Below are 20,857 nucleotides of genomic sequence, written 5' to 3' on the forward strand. Positions count from 1 at the left end.
GCCAGCAGCCAATGCTTCGAGGCTGCCTGTGGTGCCGCATTTTTTTAAAAAACATTTTTTCTTGTTCTTAGAGACGCGTTGGCGCTCAGCTCAGTCAGCTGAGCGCTTCTTCTTTTTGTAGCGCCGCGCGCCGCGGCAATGGGCGCTGGCGCTGGGCGGGCCTGGGCTGGAATTGGGTGGGCCTGGGCCCACCCAGGCCCACCCGTAGCTACGCCCCTGGTAACAGGTAGAAAGGGGATGGGCCTGCGTCCGCCTGCCTGAAGTGCACTGCACCCACTAAAACTGCTCCAGAGACCTGCATACTGCTGTCATGGAGCTGGGTATGATATTTGAGGCTGGCAAAATATTTTTTTTGAAGCTTTTCTTTAAGAGCGGGAGGGGGTTGGTGACCACTGGGGGAGTAAGGGGAGGTCATCCCCGATTCCCTCCGGTGGTCATCTGGTCACTTTGGGCAACTTTTTGAGGCTTGGTCGCAAGAAAAATTAGACCAAGTAAAGTTGCCCAAGTGCTCGTCAGGGACGCCCTTTTTTTTTTCCATTATCAGCCAAGGACGCCCATCTCTTAAGCACGCCCCAGTCTCGCCTTCGCTACGCTGCCAACACGCCCCCATGAACTTTGGTCATCCCCGTGACAGAAAGCAGTTGATGACACCCAAAATCGGCTTTCAATTATGCCGATTTGGGCGACCCTGAGAGAAGGACGCCCATCTCCCGATTTGTGTTCGAAGATGGGCGCCCTTCTCGTTCGAAAATAAGCCTGATAGTCTGTGAAGGATCGGAGGCTTGGGGATCTGCAAAATTACTAATCTTGGTATCCTTACCCAAAAGAGAGGCTGAAAACTACTACTTTCACTTCTTTAGAGACATAAATGCTACTTTTAAAAAAAGAAGCTCTTTGCCTGAATGAAGCTACAGAAATGAGCATCTAAGATGAAAAGCAGTCAGAGATGACACTAAACATGCCTCTGTCTTTTTACATTTCTATTCTAGGCCACCTACGACCCCACCACCCAGACCTTCAGTCCCACCCCCATAGATCTGTCTGGAGTCACACTATCCCGTGAGCTGCAGGTGAGTTTATGCTCTAGAGTTCCATGGAGAATGTCTCGGCCATATGTATTTCTTGGGCAGTTTTCAGAATTATGCAGGCAGAAGCTTTTCTACACAGAGAAAAATGTAGGCAGATAAAGGCCATATGGCCTATCCAGTCTGCCCATCCATGCCATCTACTCTCCCTATCACTCCATTAGAGATCCTATGTAGTCCTCCCAAGCTCTCTTGAATTCAGATACTGTTTTTTTTTCCACCACTTCCACTGGGAGGCCGTTCCATGAATTCACCACCCTCTCCATGAAGAAGTATTTCCTCAGATTACTTCTGAGTCTATCCCCTTTTACCTTCAGCCTATGTCCCTTCGTTCCAGAGCTTCCTTGAAAGAGACTTGCCTCCTGTACTGAAACCATGTTGCCGCGGGTCCTGTAATCTATTGGATTCCAAAAACTTTACTATTCTTTGTTTTACAAGTGTTTGCATTACATACTTACCGAAGAAATCAGACTTACCTCTTCCTTATTTCTGCTTTTGTGGAAAGGGACCACATCTGCTCTTCTCCAGTCCTTCGGGACCCAACTCTAGAGAAGCATTGAAAAGGTCAGCCAACGGAGACGCTAGAACTTCCCTAAGTTCCTTCAGTACTTGTCCACCGACAAGTTTAGGAACATGGGGGTGACATTCAGCAGCAGATAACAGAGTATAGGGGTGGCTCCTACTCTATTTCCCACTGACCTGGTGATCCCTGGATTTTCAGCAGCACATAACCAGATAGCGCCTCTGAAAATCTGAGGGGATAACCATTGCACTATCCAGTTAGTGCCAGGGCAGAATCAGGGCAGAGACAGGAGTTACCTGGGCACTACTGATATCCAGTGAGGGTGCCTGGATAACTAGTCGATTAACAGGACAGTAAAAGATCTGTCTTATGTTAACCGGGTACCTATCTGAGCATAGGAGCTAGCTCTGTAGGTGCCGGTGGGTGCTGAGTACCCCCAGTATTGAGCATGCCCCCTCATGGTGTCCAGAGAGGGCTAATTTGTTTGACACTCCCAATCAAGTTTCAAGTTTATTGAGGATTTTCTACCCCACCCAACAGAAAGACTATCTGGACGGTTTACAATCTAAATAAAAAAGAGAAGGGGGAAGTAACTAACAAGGACAAACATGGTACAAAAGGAATACGTGGAACTCCATTGCAAAATAGGAAAGAAGAGAGAAGGAAAAAACAAAAAGGAGGAGAATACAGCTTTCCAGATAAGTGTGGTCTCATCTGTAAAAGTTAGGAAAAGGCATCCTGAAAGAGAAACGTTTTGAGCTCAGTTTTAAAAAGCAGCAGAGAAGTGATCTGTCTGAGATGAGGAGGCAAAGAATTCCACAATTTAGGACCTTGAAATGAGAACGTGATGTGCCTACTGGGTTCACGAAGAATTGTCTATGGGTGGGAACGGTTAGGAGATTGAGTTCTGCTGATCGGAGTGTTCGCGTTTGGAAATAAGGAGTAAGATAACGTAAAGAGGTTCAGAAGAAGTACGGGTTTTAAACGTTGCGTAGATAGGTGCCGGCAGTGAATATCCAGGCACAATCCATCCGGTGGTGGCCAGCACCTGAAAAAAATGCCAACTTCTGCTGTCTGTATATTGTCCCACAGTCTGAAGGACCTTAGCCTGCTGGATTTGGCAAAGTTAGGCATGCGGGCAAGAGGAAGGGGGAAGCCTCCACAGTAGGTGACCAGCCTATGTGAGCCAGACAAGGGGCAAAGGAATGAGGTTACAACCTGAGAGATAAGAGTGGGGAAAGAGGAGAGCGGTAGGGTGAGGCTGGGGTTAAGGTCTCTTTACCTAATATCTCTCTGTACCTCTGTCTTGCTGTTACAAATTCTGTCCTGCGTGCTGTCTTCTCTTACAGTCTATGTCGGAGCAGCTTGCCGAGAACTACCACAACACCTGGGGCCGAAAGAAGAAACAAGAGCTGGAGATCAAAGGTCTGCTCTTCTACCCATCTTTACTCCTCTACCCTTTCACCCTTCATCTCTTCTGCCTTCATCTCTTCTGCCTTGAACACTATCAATTTAAAGAGCTTTGTTTTGGTGTCTTTGCTGTTTCAGGAGGAGGCACTCACCCACTCCTTGTTCCATACGATACCCTGACGGCAAAGGAGAAAGCTCGGGACAGGGAGAAAGCTCACGAGCTGCTAAAATTCCTCCAGATTAATGGCTATTCCGTGACCAGGTGAGTCAGAAAGAGACCATAGAAATGTAGAATCATGACGGCAGGTAAGGGCCAGAAGAAGAAGAAAAAAGAACAGGGAAATAAAGAACTGAGAACGGGTAGTAACAGCCGAATGGGACTAGGAGAAGGGTTGTTAAGTGATGGAGAGTGAACAAGGAGTGCTAGATTGTTTTTGTGGGTCCATTTGGTGATGGAGAGTGAGGTGGGTGAGGTTTGGAGATGGACAATAAAGAAAGTGATCTGCGATGGGTTCCTGGGGTCAGAGGTTGGATTTGGTGATCAACAGGACCGGTGCAAGGATATTAGGTACCCCAGGTTTACTTTGAGCCTGCCCCTCCCCCAAGTTAAACTTTAGCCCAGTAGTTCCCAACCTTGGTCCTGGAGGCACTCCAGCCAGTAAGGTATCCACAATGAATATTCATGAGAGAGATTTGCATGCAGTGGAGGCAGTGCATGCAAATCTCTCTCATGAATATTCATTGTGGATATCCTGAAAACCTGACTGGCAGGGGTGCCTCCAGGACCAGGTTTGGGAACCATTTCTTTAGCCCCTTAGTCCTCCAATAATTGTGATCATTCCAAAATAATGTAGGCAAATGGGCTCTTTGAAAACTACCCACCCTTCTTACTGGTCAAAGACCTCCTGTTATTTCTTTGACTTTGTGTAGTTGTCTGGATCTATTGTTTTGCTTTGATTGCAGCTGTTCTTTGTTGCCTCCCAGAAGTGGCTGCCCTAGGCCAGGGGTAGGCAACTCTAGTCCTCGAGAGCCGCAGGCAGGTCAGGTTTTCAGGATATCCATAATGAATATGCAGGAGATAGATTTGCAAGCACTGCCTCCATGGTTGCAAATCTATCTCATGCATATTCATTGTGGATATCCTGAAAACCTGACCTGCCTGCGGCTCTCGAGGACCGGAGTTGCCTACCCCTGCCCTAGGCCACTGAATAGTCTTATCTAATGGTTGGACCAGCCCTGGTGCTAGAAAGTAAGGGGTTGGGATTGGGGATCAGAATCATATACAGTTGCTTTCCCACCTTGTACTCACAGCTGGAATCTGGTTTCTTCAGGGGACTCAAGGACATGGAATTGGACACCTCCTCTGTCGAGAAGCGCTTTGCATATGGCTTCCTGCAGAAGCTTCTGAAGTGGATGGATGTGGCTCAGGAATTTATTGCTCACCTAGGTGCAGTATGGAATGTGTAGGGTAGCAAATATACATACAGACAGATTACTCCTAACTTTCAAGGTTTGTTTCTAATTTTGGGCTGTAATAACTGCCTGTATCCAAAAGTAAAGATGGTTTTCCAGAGCTGCCAAGGGGGCTGATCCAATCAGCGGGAGATTTAGAGTCTGCCCCCAGCCCACCTAGCTCCACCCAACTCCACCCACAACTCTGCCCATTTCTCCTCCATCCCAGCACAGCTGATTCGCAGCCAGTGGCTACAGGAATGGTTGCCCCATCCAGTGGCAGCAGGAAACGCATTTATAACGTCATCTCCTGCTGCCGTGGTGCATGGGATCAGCAGTAGCAGGAGATGGTGCTTTATGAAGGTGCTTCCAGCTGTCACTAGACGGGAGGCCGCTCAGTGTGAGACCCTGATTTCTTGACGGGAAATGACCCGTGAAAGCGGGAGACTTGGCAGGTCTGGTTGTCATGCAGTTGTATTATGTAATGCCACTTCCTGTCAGGTGTACCAATTAGGCTTGATGAATTTAATGTCACTTCCTACTGGAAGTATAACCAAGTTTTCATAAAAAACTTATATCCCGTCCATCAAGGAAAAAAATAGAAAACTAAGAGAGGATTAATGAAAACAGACTGCGAGGGAGGGAGAGGAGGAAATACAATATTTAAAAAGAAAGCAGGGGGAGCAGAACAGAAGGAGAGGGATTGTGATTTCCAGGATGTCTACCGCTGCTTCCACAAGGCAAAGTGTTAGTATAACATGAACTGCCTAGCCATAGGCTTCAGCAAACAGGAAGGTTTTTAGGTCAGCCTTAAATTTTTGCAGAGAGGGTGATAGACGGAGGTGAACTGGATGTGATGTCATAGAATCTTGAGCTCTACATCAGCTGTAAGTTCAAGACTCGGCCAGGACATGGTGAAGGAGAGGAAATAAGAATGAGATGTGTGTGAAAAAAAAAAGGTTTTTAGGGGGCATTTAGCACAGTTCCGGCATTTTCACCATCTCCCTCTCTTCCACTGCAGAGGCTGTGGTGAGCAGTGGCAGGATGGAAAAATCCCCTCATGAACAAGAAATCAAGTTCTTTGCCAAGGTCTGTGGTGTAGTACCCTAAGTAAATGTGTGTTCAAGTGTGTCTCTGTCCTCTGTGTATGTGTGAATTGCCACAGGTTTGGGTTTTAGCCAGGTAGTCCTGTTTTTAGCTCTTAAATTCAGGTATCCTTACTGTTTAGTTTTCACACATGAATCCATCCAACATTACATGGTAGCATTTCAGGGGAACTGCTTCCGGTCTTCTTCCATACCCTTGCTAATCCTTGACCTTTATACCACATTGGTGGCATCTGCTGTCCAACTCTGGTCGTGATCAGATTGGAGTTATCGCAGCAGTAGAGGCAGACAAGAGGTGAAGTGTTGTTCTCTTCCTGGTGGCAGAGGGGACTAAGGATTAGGGCTCAGAGAGAGAAAGGGCTAGGGATGGGAGGAGGGAACAGGATAGAGAACCAGGAACCAGTAGGGAAATGGGAAAAGAGGACCAGGAGTTGGTGTGACGTAAGAAAGACAGTATGTCTGGTTATGGTCTGTAGAAGAGATGGCACCCTACCTATTGTGTGGGTCTGCGTCTCTATTTCTTCTTGTTACTTAATCCTCTTCTGCCTCGGGAACTTTCCGGTGCTGAGTTAGTACTGTGCCCCTCAGTATTTTTCTTTCCTTTCTCCCCCAGATCCTGCTACCTCTCATTAACCAGTCCTTTAAGAACCACTGCCTCTACTTCCTGTCCACCCCTGCCAAAGTGCTGGGCAGTGGGGGCCATGCCTCCAACAAGGAAAAAGAAATGATAGCCAGGTAGGTGTAGGGGAAGGGGCATGGATTTGACTTACCGTCGTTCTGTGGTACAACCAAAGTGGTTTGCATTTATTATATGCTGGTATTTTATCTGTCCCTAGTGGGCTCACAGTTTAAGTTGGGAGTGGCTTGCCCAGGATCACAAGGAGCCACAGTGGGAATCAAACTGAGTTCCCCAGATTCTCAGCCCACTGCACTAAGAATAAAGCTGTCTTTTTGTATGTAAGCCTGAAAACCATGTACCACAGAAATGATCAGAGACAGATGATGCTTCTCTGAGATAACAATTTAGATGAATTTCTTTATAAAGGCGGTTAAGAAATTCCAATCAATCATTTGATCAATACATAAATAATGTGGGCTGACAACCTAAAGGGTGTCTGTAAGGAAATCGTATATATTTAGTTTCATGCATGACCACGGTGAATCGCATCAGCTGGTCTATGGTATACTGAAGAAGTGAAGTTTAACATACCACGGGAGCCATGATACATCCCAGCATTCACAAATACTCTTGAAGCTGTGACCAGATTTCAGTCAGTTCTGTACTGGGAAGGTCTGGCAAGGTGTTCTTGCGAGCAGAGATTTTGGGCATGGGGGCATAAGAGCCAACTTTTCAAAATTATTGGGGGTGCTAAACCCAATTGGACACAGTCAAGGAGTTTATTCAATATTGGGGATGCTCAAACTCCCACAGCACCCACACAGCTGGCTCCTCTGCATGGGGGCGCATGTATTCAATTCCTTTATTGTTCTGTGTGCATTTTCCCAAGAAAAACTTATCTTTTACTTCTTCCTCTTGTTTCCTCCCCTTCTTTCTCTCTCTCTCTCTCCCCCCCCCCCCCCCCCCCCCCCCCCCACCTCTTTTGCTTTTAGCCTTTTCTGCAAGTTAGCTGCTCTGGTGCGGCACCGAGTCTCCCTTTTCGGTAAGCAGCACCTCCCCAGCCTTTGCTCTCATGGTGGCTGGAGAGGAGGAAGAGCTCTGCTAGCACCACACAACCCTCTCTAGCCTTTGGAGATGGGGAGCATGAAAACCTTGGTGATAGCAGAGCCCCCATCCAGGGAGGAACTTCACTCTGTATTGGACCCTTTTAGAAATGAGACTATGCCCTTGGACCAGGGCTGCCTATTTTTTGTTTCTCTCTTTTCCGTTTCTGTCTTTTCTAAATCCCTAATGCCTGCCTTTTCCAGTGCTTGTGTCTTTTTAGAGTGGGGAGGAGGGAGATGATGTAGGAAAGCCTAAGGGTGGTTGAGAATGGGAGGGGACAAGGACCTTTGTCTCCAGATCAAAGACCTTTGATGATCTGGTTGGTTAGTTCAGAATCTAGTTGAGGTGAGGTAAGAAAGAGGCACAGTAATGGCTCAGGTTCTTGATTCTCTTCTGCTGCCCCCCCTCCCCCCCCCCCCCCCCCCCCCCCCCCCCATTTTCTGTCCTGCTGCCATGGCAGTGAGAGGCAATAAGAATTGTCACACTTGGTCAGACTAAAGGTCCATCTAACCCAGTATCTTGTTTCTAACACTGGCCAGTCCAGGTCACAGGTACCTGGCAGAATCCCAAACTGTAGCAAGATTCCATGCTACTTACTCCCAGGGATAAGCAGTGGCTTTCCTCATGTCTGCCTTAATAGCAGTTTATGGACTTTATCTCCAGGAATTTGTCCAAATCCTTCTTAAACCCTATGTTAATTACTTTTGACACATCCTCCAACAATTAGATCCAGAGCTTAACTATGTGTTGAGTAAAAAAAATATTTTCTCTCATTTTGTTTTATTTGCTTAAATTTGTCTGTTGAGTCAGTAAATTCTTCATCAAGTTACGACTTGCATGTATGAGGGAGTCAGGGACTTCAGTAGGCAGCACAAAGATTCCCATGCTCTTCTGTTTTTGTTTAGGCACTGATGCCCCTGCCATTGTAAACTGCCTCCACATTTTAGCCCGGTCCCTCGATGCCAGGTATGCCTGCTGGATGGGATTTCATGATAGCTAGTAAGTGGTCAGGAGCAGAGACTGAACCCAAATGATCTTTTGACTCCATGCTTTCAGAATGAGCGTGCTCTGACAGGATGGTAACATCACCCTGACAAACAAGGCTGGGGCCTGAGAGAGTTGGGTACCGGGGGAATGATGGTTAGAGAGGGTGAGAATTAGAAGAGATGGAGGCTGGGAGGGCATGAGGACAGGAGGTGTGGGGTAGAGGACAGGCCAGGCATGGACAGAGCTAGGTACAGCTGGGCTTGGGAGATTCTGGAGATAAGGTGAATGGGGTTGGAAGGAGTTGGGGCTTGGAAGAGTCCAAGGTTGGAGGATCACTGTCTTACCGATGTGCATTACTCCCCAGGACTGTGATGAAGTCAGGTCCAGAGATTGTGAAGGCTGGCCTGCGTTCTTTCTTTGAGGGTGCATCTGACGATATCGAGAAGATGGTGGAAAACCTGAAGCTAGGAAAAGTCTCGCAGTCTCGTACCCAAGTGAAAGGCGTCTCTCAGAACATAAACTATACAACAGTGGCACTGCTGCCCGTCCTGACATCCCTGTTTGAGCACATTGCCCAACACCAGTTTGGAGATGATGTCATATGTACGAAGGGAATTGGGGAGAGCTTGGGGGGTGAAAGACAGGGTGGGGGTGGGGCAGGATATCATGCAGTTGGGGGTAGAAATTCAGAAACTTAGGACTGGCCTATGGTTTAAGAAAAAAGCTTGGTATCCAGGGCTTCTCTCCTATGACTCTTTTCTCCCTAGGGCTATGGTGGTTTGAAATAATTGACCTCTGGACAGAATCCGATAGCTGCTTCTACTCCTTTTAATTACAATAATACTACTACTACTACTATTAAACATTTCTATAGCGCTACTAGACTTACGCAGCGCTGTACAAATTAACATGAAAAGACAGTCCCTGCTCAACAGAGCTTACAATCTAATAATAATAATAATGGGAATGTGGTTGGCAAGACCAGTTGATGTTGGCACATGCCTGTTCAGTTCTCAGGTTTGTATCTTTTCTATTTGCCTTCCAGTGGATGATGTGCAGATGTCATGCTACAGGACCTTGTGCAGTATCTACTCGCTTGGGACCACCAAGAACCTTTATGTGGAGAGGTGAGGAAAGAAAGACAAATGGAGGGAATTTATGTGAAACAAGGAAAGTCTGTCTCGTTGAACGGAGGTATCTGCATAGAGTTGGGGGGAGCCACATCATTCATGGGAGGAGGGTCGACATGAGAGAGTCTCTTATTCGTTGGGAAAGTATCCATGTGAGGTGGGAGAGATATGTTAAGCAAGATTTATTGTTGAAGAGTATAGAGGGAAGGGGATTATAGCTCATGCATTCAGTTGTGGATCGGAAGAAAGGAAGGGGAGCACTAAACCTGGAATGCGTATGTATTGTTGTAGGCATGTTTTATGCATGATGTTCAGGATTGCTGGCTTGGAGCAGCACACAATGGAATGGGTTATTGTAGGTTTTAAGAGTGTATAGTAAATTGACCTGTAATTGCTTTGTTTTAATCTATTGCAAATCAATGGTGCTAACTGCCCACAAAACCCAACTAAAAGTTCAACTCGAAGCAGACAGACCCGATTCACAATCTGTGTTGACTAGAAGGAAAAGTCCTCAGACATCGCAAGAAACGCCAACCCTACCCTTGTGATTACCAGGTAGGGAAATTACTCTTTAGTGACAATTTAATCATTGGTCAAAAACCTCCAATATAACAAAAAGAACCTTCTTAAATTCTTACCATGTATTTTTTATACAAAGTTTTGTTTGTTTAGTGCAGGCAATGACAGTTCATAATACATCTCTCAAAACAGTTCCATAATGTCCAAAAATATATATTTCGAAAGAATTGTAATCAGAACAGAGTGACACTTATTTCATGCTGGAGGATCCCGACAGGTACCTGTTTCACTCTTGCTTTTGTCAGGGTATCTTGCCATATAAATACATGCAGTGTTGCGCTTCGAAGGAAAGCAAAGAGTTTGAAGCATGACACTGCATATATTTATAAGGCAAGATCCCCTGAAGACGCAAGAATGAAACGGGTGCCTGTTGGGATCCTCTAGATGAGATAACTGTCACTCTGTTCTGCTTATAATTCTTTCGAAATATACTTTTTGGACATTATGGAACTCTTTGAGTGCTGTATTATGAACTGTCATTGCCTGCATCAAACAAGCAAAACTTTGTATAAAAAAACATATGGTTAGAATTTTAAGGAAGATTTTTTGTTATATCAGAGGTTTTTGACCGATGATTGAATTGTCGCTAAAGAGTAATTTCCCTATCTAGTAATCACAAGAGTAGGGTTGGCGTTTCTCACGGTCTGAGGCCTTTTCCTCCTAGCCAGTACAGATTGTGAATCAGGTCTGTCCACTTCGAGTTGAACTTTTTTGTTGGGTTTTAGTCTATGCCATAAAGTGGCAGAGATGGTACATTTTCTTGTTGCTCCCTGTGGGTGGGAAATGGGTTGAGGGAGGAAGGTATTGGGTGGGTAAGTGGGATGAATTCTACCTTTCTGTTTGAATTCCCTTTCGTGCAGACAACGTCCCGCCTTGGGAGAGTGCCTTGCCAGGTTGGCTGCTGCGATGCCTGTGGCATTTTTGGAGCCCGCTCTGAATGAGTATAACATATGTTCTGTGTACACCACTAAATCGCCACGGGAACGAGCTAGTGAGTTTCCAGCCTGATATGTCTACCCATATATGTTACCCAATACTGCAGGGGGAGTGAACTAGTGAGGGGTCAGTGGTATCTTCAGTCAGTAGTATAATATCTATTTCCTCAAGGGTCCTCAGTGATGTCTTTCCTTTAAGAGGGGGCTCCATGGCAGAGCCGGTGGTGGGAGGCGGGGCTGGTGGTTGGGAGGCGGGGATAGTGCTCAGCAGACTTATACAGTCTGTGCCAGAGCCGGTGGTGGGAGGCGGGACTGGTGGTTGGGAGGCGGGGATAGTGCTGGGCAGACTTATACAGTCTGTGCCCTGAAGAGGACAGGTACAAATCAAAGTAGGGTATACACAAAAAGTAGCACATATGAGTTTATCTTGTTGGGCACACTGGATGGACCGTGCAGGTCTTTTTCTGCCGTCATCTACTATGTACTATGTTATATAATGGTGTTATTAGAGGGGGACTCCAGTGTTATGGGGGATCAGGAATTGGGGGCTCCACTACTCTATTTTGTTTAAAATTCAGGTGGTTGGGGGGGAATAGGAAGGATTTTAGAGGACTGATTGTTTATTTTAAAACTTAGGCAGCATTTGAGGGTGAGGGAATTAGGATTGAAGATGCTGTGTTTTCTAAAGAAGTTCTAAGCCAGTTAGAACTGATTTTCAGCATTAATTTAGCTAATTCTGGCCAGGGCCCTAGACAAGAATGCACAACAAAACAGGAAGACACCGCTACGTAAAGTCCAAGGAAAACGAAGTAGAGAATGTGACACAATTTTCTGCACAAGAGTTGTGCACCAAAATGAGACCCAAGCTAGTGTCACACTCTCTACTTCTTCGTTTCCCAGGGCCCTAGACACACAGAGGTATGCTAAATCTAGCCTGTCAAATTTTGACCTGCTAGATTTAGTCAAATTTTCAACTCAAACCCTAGTCAGTTTGTTGACCAGAAAATTCATCTAACAATAACCAGCGGCTGTTTGCAAATTTACCCACGTACCCAGCACCCCAATGTGTTTATCCAGTATTTTACCACATGAGTGAACCGGTGTCCCAGAAGATCCTCAAAATTAACGAAGTGTCACATCTTAGAATGATAGTGTCTTCAGTCAATCATATAACAGTTACTTCCTCAAGGGTCCTCAGTGATGTCTTTTTTTGTTCTTCACTTAGAGTTCTGATTTGTGTTTTCCCCAACAGTTCTGGGTTTGCCTGATCACGTGGAGGAGATGTGTCCAGATATCCCAGACCTGGAGACCCTGATGAAAGAAATTGGGGGCTTGGCAGAATCAGGGGCTCGTTACACTGAGATGCCCCATGTGATTGAGGTCACTCTCCCTATGCTGTGTAACTACCTCCCACGCTGGTGGGAAAGGGGGCTCGATAACCTGCCTGATGATACTTGTCCCTCTTGTACCACTGTCACCTCTGAACATCTCAATGTTCTGCTGGGGAGCATCCTGAAGATTATCGTTAACAATCTGGGTATAGATGAAGCCTCGTGGATGAAGAGACTGGCAGGTACCATGTGAATGGGTGTGGAGGCACTCAAGTAATTATCGCATGGCATGGTCTTATGGCTGAAGAACAGGGCTGACTCAACCAGTAGGCAAAACTAGGCGGTTACATAAGGCAGCAGCTTTTTGGAGGCTACAAAGAGCAGATATAGTTAAAACAAAAGAATAGGATCTGACAACCACACAAAGTTAAAGAGTAATTAGCACATAGTTTAACCTGCATTTTTATCGGATGATAGGATGTTTGTGTGATGATCATGATTGTTGAGTTTAATTATAAAAATCTTGGGGAGAAAGGCTGCAGGCTTGGGGCCTGAAAGTTAATTTGGGGGGGGGGGGGGGGGGTTGTAAGGCTCAGTTTGCCTAAAGTGCCCACCACCCTTGCACCAACTCCTTGACCATCATCTGTCTCTGGTCAATTACTCATATCTTACCTTGCCATGCATGGTGCATCACACATGCATGGCAAGGGAAGATATGAGTAATTACAGCATGGTATAAACTAATGTTTCTCAAACTTGTGAAATTAATACAGTTAAACTTCTGTTGGACCAAGTACAGTGGGACCCCGATATAACACTCCCCACAATAATACAAATCTACATGTAACATGATCATATTTTGGCTCCCCCTTTTTTACATACAGTTCCTCTGTCAGCGTTGTCTACCTACAAACCCCATGCCTGCATGAAAAACACTCCAGCCAATGTCTAGCTATGCTGCCCACCCCCGGAGTGAAAACAACTTCGGGTGAGCTCTGTCTATGTGGCTAAAAGCCACTTCCAGTGCTGGTGTGAAAACCATCTTGGGTGGGCTCTGTCTACACCGCTGAAGGCCGCTTTCAGTGCTGATGTGAAAACAACTTCGGGTGAGGTCTCTCTACGTGTCTCAAAGCCGCTCCCAGTGCTGGTGTGAAAACAACTTCAGGTGAGCTCTGTCTATGCGGCTGAAGGCTGCTATCAGTGACGGTGTGAAAACAACTTCAGGTCTCCTTCGAAAATAAGCAGGTTTGTGTCATCACCAAATTTAATTACCTCACTAGTTACTCCCATCTCTAGGTCATTTATAAATATGTTAAAAAGCAGCTGTCCCAGCACAGACCCCTGAGGAACCCAACTAACTACCCTTCTCCATTGAGAATGCTGACCATTTAACCCTACTCTCCGTTTTCTATCTTTTAACCAGTTTTTAATCCACAATAGAACACTACCTCCTATCCCATGACTCTCCAATTTCCTCTGGAGTCTTTCATGAGGTACTTTGTCAAACGCTTTCTGAAAATCCAGATACACAATATCAACCGGCTCACCTTTATCCACATGTTTGTTCACCCCTTCAAAGAAATGTAGTAGATTGGTGAGGCAAGATTTCCTTTCACTAAATCCATGTTGACTTTTTCTCATTAATCCATTCTTTTGAATATGCTCTGTAATTTTGTTCTAATAGTCTCTACCATTTTGCCCGGCACCAACGTCAGACTCACCGGTCTATAATTTCCCGGATCTCCTCTGGAATCTTTTTTAAAAATCAGCGTTACATTGGCCACCCTCCAATCTTCTGGTACCATGCTTGATTGTAAGGATAAATTGCATATTACTAACAATAGCTCCGCAAGTTCATTTTTCAGTTCTATCAGTACTCTGAGATGAATACCATCCGGTCCAGGAGATTTGCTACTCTTCAGTTTGTAGAAGTGCCCCATTATATCCTCCAGGTTTACAGAGAATTCATTAAGTTTCTCCGACTTGTCAGCTTCGAATACCGTTTCTGGCACCGGTATCCCACCCAAATCTTCCTTGGTGAAGACCGAAGCAAAGAATTCATTTAATCTCTCCACTATGGCTTTGTCTTCCCTGATCTCCCCTTTTACTCCTCGAATACAAATGAAACCAAAAGTGTTGTCCAAGTCTCCACCAGCTCTTGAGATGTTTCCAAAAACTCAGATATGTTTAAACTATCAGGAGAAACTTGTTTCATGCCTACATTAGATGCCCTTTCTGTAGGTCTCATAGTCTGTCTTTTTTTTTTTTTTTGAAGGGAAGGAAATATGTCTTATTTATTGGAGGCATTGAATTATTTGGCAACTGTAACACTTCCATTACATATTTCTTGAATAACTCCCTAGATGACATTAAATCCACTTTAGGAAAGTTCAAAAACCTAAAGTTACACACTCTCAGTTGATTTTCCACTTGTTCCAGCTTATATTTAATACCTACAGAGGTTTTAATCACTTGAACCTGAAGCTCTTTACTCTCCTTTGCCATTCCCTCCAACACATTGATCTTCCTGAAGTTCTCCTCCACCATATTTTCCACTTTCACACCCAGGCAGACACAGACTCGGCAGAACTTTCCATTTGAGTCAACCAGTTACTCACAGTTTGAGTCAGCATATTGATTGCCTTCAAAATAGAAACCAGGGTGATCTCCGATCCAACCTCCGCACCAATCACTGACACAGCTTCCCCAGATGATCCATCAAGAATAAGCCTGGTATCCACCAGCGTCTCCTGCAGCAGTGAATTCCCCACCAAACCTACTCCTCTGTCTCCTGTCTGGCTTGAGACACTGCCCTGTCCCTCTTTCAGGGTACCAGATGCTCTGGGTTCATTCCATGCGTTGCTGTCTGCAGGAACCTCCCTAGCCTCAGTCACACTCAGGGGAGGAGTCGAGGAACTAGCAGCCAGTGGTTGTGGAGGCATTCAAGCAGGCATAGCGAAATGCTCTCCTCAAGCCCCGTTGACACTTTCTATCCCAGCAGGACAGCAAGGACATCTCCATCTCAGTCCCGATATGGAAAACCAAACTGAAGAACAGAAGCCTGACCTGATGGAGGGGCAACAGGTAAGGTTGCCTGAAGCTTCCCTCTCCTTTTTGGCAGCTCAGCACCAGAAAAACAGAACTAGAAACACGAGTTCGGAGCAGCCAGCCTTCACTTATGCACCGTCAGCCATCTTGGATCCTCCCCCTTGAAAAAGTATTTTATGGAAGTATTACAAGTCCCAGAGGATAAAGCTCCACCTTTCACTCGAGTCTATTATTTGCCATTGCCAAAAAGTTCTGAAAAGGATTTAGAAGCTTCACAAAATCTTGTTGAGCCTTTGGATGTCTCTGCTATTTTAGAGACATCAACAAATGACAATGTTACTACTTCTACTTTAACTGCTACTCTTACGTTATCTCTTGATAAACAATGGCTACTGAGTTTATTCTTTAGGCATAGAGATGAATTGTTTTATGGTATGAAAATCAGAGCATTTCCAGAGGTGGAGGAAGCAGTTTATTATGATGAGGCCTGGATGCTTCCGTTGGGAGCCATTTTCTTTTTGAGGTATCCACATAGATGTGTAGTTAGATTTCAATAATGTAAATATTTATTCTTTGAACCATCTCCCCTTACTGCTTTTATGGCAACCAAACAGATCGCTATTTCATCACAAGTTCAAGAGGAAAGATAACAATCTTGTCTTGATTCAGTAATTGAGTTTATTTCTCTTTCTGGTCTTTTCATATTTGATTATGTTTTGTTGACCTCCTTGATTTAATCTTGGATCCCATATATTGTGGACTTGAGGAACCAGTATGCTAATTTTCTTTATTGGTTATTGTATTTCCTGATTTTTCATATGGCATATTGTATTTTCTGTGCACGTGTTGTAATGCTTAGTTGTAAAAAAATTTTAAATTTCATAAATAAATAAACTTCAGGTGAGCTCTGTCTATGCGGCTGAAGGCCGCTCCCAGTGCCGGTATGGCTGGAAACCCAGAATGTGGACAGCATCAAAATTTTACATTCTTGATTTTGCAAGAAGCCAACAGTTAGTTTGCATTAAGAAAACTGACCACGCTGGATAAGTTTCTGTTCTAGTACAGTATTGTATGTTCCATTAACATTGTATATACAGTAGTTCAGCCATAATATACACAGTTGTGTGAACGGTGTCTTGATTTTTAGCAAATAAATCTTTTGCGACAGGTCAGTTTTTGGTTCAATTTTGTTCATATTCTATTGATCCCGCTATAACACGACCCCACATTTAACGCAATGATATTTTATGGATCCCAATCATCATGTTATATCGGGGTTCCACTGCATCTCATAATTGTAGTTTAAGAACCACTGGTATATGAGATGTCTTGATTGAAAGGACTAACAGCCCCACGTAGATGGTGGAAGACATGCCTGAACAATCGTAAGATGCTATAGATAATGCCCTGTTATTGAAACCTTCTGCACATATCAATCGCCCTTCTGTCTGTGCATGCGTTTCCTCATAGAAGGTGATGATAGGAGATACTCCCTGACTGTGATTTGTTGTCTACCATCCCCGCTCCCCTATCTTCCCCCTCTATCCCTAGTCTTCGCTCAGCCTATTGTGAGCAAGGCCAGGCCAGATCTCCTGCGATCCCATTTCATCCCTACCATGGAGAAGCTGAAGAAGAGGGCTGGAAAGGTGGTGGCCGAGGAAGAGCAGCTGCGGCTGGAGATGAAGACTGAAGTTGAGGGCTCAGAGGAGATCATCAAAGATGAATTTTCTGTTCTCTGCAGAGATCTCTATGCGCTGTACCCCTTGCTTATCCGTTATGTGGACAACAACAGGTAACTTAACATCTGACCCACAGCACTTCTGCAGCTCTGGAACACAGCAATGTTCTAAAAATGATTTTTCTTAGATAATCGATATTTTTCTTGTTTTAATTGACCATTTAGGAGGAACGTTAGTGTGGGCTACTGTTAAGACTTGCTATTTCACTGTTAACCCTGGTTATTAGTAACTAAGAGTTCCTTTTACTAAAATGTGTTAAGATTTGGAGTTGACGTGGAGGGGCATAATCGAACGGGGTGCCCAAGTTTTCCTGAGAGAGCATCATCTAGATTGGCAAAAAACACAGGAGGAGCCAACAAAAGCACACGTTCATCTCAACAAAAGGAGGGACCCTTCTCCTCTTAAGACTAGGGGCCAGATGCACTAAACTTAACGAGCCATTAACGATCAAGTAGTAAACCCTGGCATGCACTAAAGGCTTCTCCCAGCCATTTTCCGATCACGGTAGCAGCTGACGAAAACGGAATGCAGATGAGCAAATTAGTATTATAATGTGTAGAAACCATATTGTAATGAGATGCACTACCATTTTCCGATTCCCTTACCGTGGAAACCCCTAACAGGAGGTCTGCACCTCTCGTTGGGGCTGCTGTGATGGAATCGGAAAGGAAAAAAAGAACGTCCAACAAGTGCTCAGAAGAGCAAGAGGGAAAAAAAAAAGCCAAGTGCTCATCAGGCACGTCCTTCTAAAGTGCCTAACATGGATGTCCTTCAAGGACGTCCCTGACGAGCACTTGGCTTTCTTTTTTTTTTTTCCTTCCGCCCCCCCCCCCCCCAAGGTCGCCGTCGCTGCTCCCCCCTCCCTTGAAATCACAGCTTCCTGCAGCCCTGGCCTCCCCGCCATCTTCCGCGCCCTGGGGTCCCGCCCCCTCCACCCCCCTGAGGTTGAGGTCGCCGCCGCCGCTCCCCCCTCCACCCGCCCCCCCTCCGTCTGCCACCAGGCCAGGCCCTCACAGCGCCTCTCACCTGTGAAGGCGCTGCAGCAGGCAACAGCAGATCGCTTCCCTTTGGGCCTCCCTTCTTCCCTCCCTGGCCCGCTGTCGTCTGACGTAAGTTATGCGAGGGCGGGACACAGGGAGGGAAGGAGGGAAGCCCGAAGGGAAGCGATCTCCTTCACACGGAGGTGAGAGGCGCTGTGAGGGCCCAGACCGGTGGCAGACGGTGGGGGGGCGAGTGGAGGGGGAGGAGCGACGACGACCTCGACCTTGGGGGGGGGCAGCGGGGGTGGGGGCCCAGGGCACAGAAGATGGCATGGAGGCCGGGGCTGTGGGAAGCTGTGATTTCAATGCAGGGGGGGGAGCGGTGACAGCAACCTCGGGGGGGGGGGGGGGGGGTTGACGGCGGAAGTAATAAAAAAAAATAAAGCCAAGTGCTCGTCAGGGACGTCCATAAAGAATGTCCCCCCCCCCCCCCGTCAATAATAAAAACGTTCTTTTTGGACGTCCTTCACTCAGCTGAGAAACCTGGAAGTCTCTGAGCCAATTACAGCGCGTTGTGATTTGCTCAAAGACTTCAAGGTCTCTTAGCTGAGTGAAGCACGTCCAGAAAGGATGTTTTTATTATTGGGGGGGGGGGGGGGGACGTCCAAAAAGGATGTCTTTTTGGATGGACGTCCTCAACTGCACTCTCCTGCTACGATCGAGCCGCATCACAGAGGCGTTTTTGGCATGCGCAGAGCAGCCAGCATAACGCTTGGCTGCTCTGCGCATGCTCGACCGGCCGATTGGCCGAGTGTTTAACGATGGATGGAATAGAGAATGCAAGTGAGCTACAACAAGCAGCTCATTTGCATTCCTTTTCCTTGATGCATGCCCGTTCCTTACCAATTCGCTAAGGGAATCAGTAAGGGAAGGGCTTTAATGATTTTTTAGTGCATCTTGGCCTAGGTGCCTGTTGATTCTTGGGTAATTGCCTGTTGTGTTGCTTATTTTTTCTTTGCATAGCACTTCTGGAGAGAGATGCACATCGGGAGTAAGTGTAGTGCCCCTCCCTGCTCTGAAGGGGTTGGACTCAGTCTCTCCTCAGGAAATGCTTTTTAACAGTTGTATCTGGTTCTGCAGGGCGAACTGGCTGACAGAACCAGACTCGGATGCTGAGGAGCTCTTCCGTATGGTCGGCGAGGTCTTTATTTTCTGGTCCAAATCCCATGTACGTTGTCTAGCTGCCGGAGGTGGTATGAGGCGTTTTCAGGGGGAGATGCAAGATCTTTGGCTCCTCCTAATATCTGAGTAGTCTGAATTAGAGAATGACACGGGGACAAAGTTTGTCCCCGTCCCTGTGGGTTCTGTCTCCGTCCCCATCCCGTCCCCGTGGACCCTGTCTCTGTCCCCGTCCCATCCCTGCAGGTTCTGTCCTCCCTGCAGGTTCTGTCCCCCTCCCATCTCCATGGGCTCTGTCCTGATCTGCAGAAGTCTTGAAACATTTATGATTTTATATTTAAATCTTTTTATTGAAGTATGAAAAGGAACAATAAGCTGGGCAACTTTTTGTTCATAAATCACAAACAGAAAACAATAATAAAAACAAGCAACTTGTCTTCTTAAAACGTGCTGGTAGCAGGGATGTACAGGATCCCCCATACCAATTTTGCTAGTTGTGGCCAGTGTTTTTTTTCCAAAAAAATCAAAATATCGTTGTCTGCATCACTCAAACATAAATAACAGTCCAGTTCATTAACAGGATTCAAAGTAGAAAATGACACACAGGCTCTGTCCCCATCCCCGTGAGATCTGTCCCCATCCCCACTCTATCCCCACGGGCTCTGTCCCTGCCCCGTCTCCGCGGGCTCTGTCCCCATCCCCGTGTCATTCTCTAGTCTGAATCCTTCTGTCAGTATTCATCTTTCTTTCTCTGTCTCTCTCCTTTCATCTACCCTTGATGCCTAACCAGAACTTCAAGCGAGAGGAGCAGAACTTTGTGGTCCAGAATGAAATCAATAACATGTCTTTTCTGACTGCAGACAGCAAAAGTAAAATGTCGAAGGTAAGCTGGAGTTTTTTCATGTCACCTCTATTGGCCATGGCCTCTTTGACTAGGATGAGACACCGTGGCGTAACTTTTCATCCAAAATAACCGTGGTAAATACAATAAAGAAATGCTGCTCGATATTCAGTGCTATTTAACTGGCCGGGAACAGCTCGTGAACAATTAAATAGCGCTTAACCGGCTATCTACGAATATTCATTGGGAGATACCCAGTTACCTCCCGCTGAATATTTGCGGTCAACGTTTAGCGGATAACCAGCTACATCGCGAATATTCAGCGCATCACTGGCTAAGTTTGGCGGCCAAATTGGACTGCCGAAATAGCAAGCCTATCTTTGGCCAGTTTAAACTTAAGCGTCCAGCGCTGAATATCAACTTAGCCGATTAAGTTTAAACCGGCCAAAAATAAACTGGATATTCAGTGCCGGTCAGCAGAAATGGCCTGGCATTGAATATTCGGGCACAGCGACGACTGCGGAAGGCAACCTGGCTAACTCCTGCGGTCTGAATATTGGACAGATGGTCTGTAGCTGAATCTGAAATAAAGTGAGATCAGATATAACGGCAAGTCACATGGGAGGAAAGAAGCTGATAACGATGTCTTCAAACTTATGACACTAACTGCAGGAGAAAGAGTTCTTGTCCCTGCTGTAATAGATTTCCAGATGCAGCACTGTCTCCCTTACAAACATAGTGATCTTTTGCTCTTCCTTAACCTCAGGATCGTATTGTACATCTAGCAGTGGGTGCTGACATGACCCAGC

The 20,857-nt window shown here is 45.9% G+C and overlaps 1 protein-coding gene across 7 annotated transcripts in view; it reads left to right on the top strand.

The window, feature by feature from the left end:
• RYR1 (ryanodine receptor 1) overlaps positions 1-20,857 on the top strand; it is a 246,068-nt gene that overhangs the window by 147,464 nt on the left and 77,747 nt on the right. For all 7 annotated transcript variants that reach the window (XM_030218373.1, XM_030218376.1, XM_030218375.1 and 4 more), the window contains exons 55-69: positions 990-1,070; positions 2,958-3,033; positions 3,157-3,280; positions 4,350-4,465; positions 5,492-5,559; positions 6,190-6,311; positions 7,188-7,237; positions 8,205-8,265; positions 8,651-8,889; positions 9,332-9,413; positions 10,856-10,986; positions 12,183-12,503; positions 16,861-17,101; positions 19,169-19,256; positions 19,998-20,090. In XM_030218373.1, the coding sequence (XP_030074233.1) occupies positions 990-1,070; positions 2,958-3,033; positions 3,157-3,280; positions 4,350-4,465; positions 5,492-5,559; positions 6,190-6,311; positions 7,188-7,237; positions 8,205-8,265; positions 8,651-8,889; positions 9,332-9,413; positions 10,856-10,986; positions 12,183-12,503; positions 16,861-17,101; positions 19,169-19,256; positions 19,998-20,090 (1,893 nt within the window). The remainder of the gene's footprint in view (positions 1-989; positions 1,071-2,957; positions 3,034-3,156; positions 3,281-4,349; positions 4,466-5,491; positions 5,560-6,189; positions 6,312-7,187; positions 7,238-8,204; positions 8,266-8,650; positions 8,890-9,331; positions 9,414-10,855; positions 10,987-12,182; positions 12,504-16,860; positions 17,102-19,168; positions 19,257-19,997; positions 20,091-20,857) is intronic.

This window comes from Microcaecilia unicolor, chromosome 11 (genome assembly GCF_901765095.1).
Source record: "Microcaecilia unicolor chromosome 11, aMicUni1.1, whole genome shotgun sequence".
Taxonomy (NCBI): domain Eukaryota; kingdom Metazoa; phylum Chordata; class Amphibia; order Gymnophiona; family Siphonopidae; genus Microcaecilia; species Microcaecilia unicolor.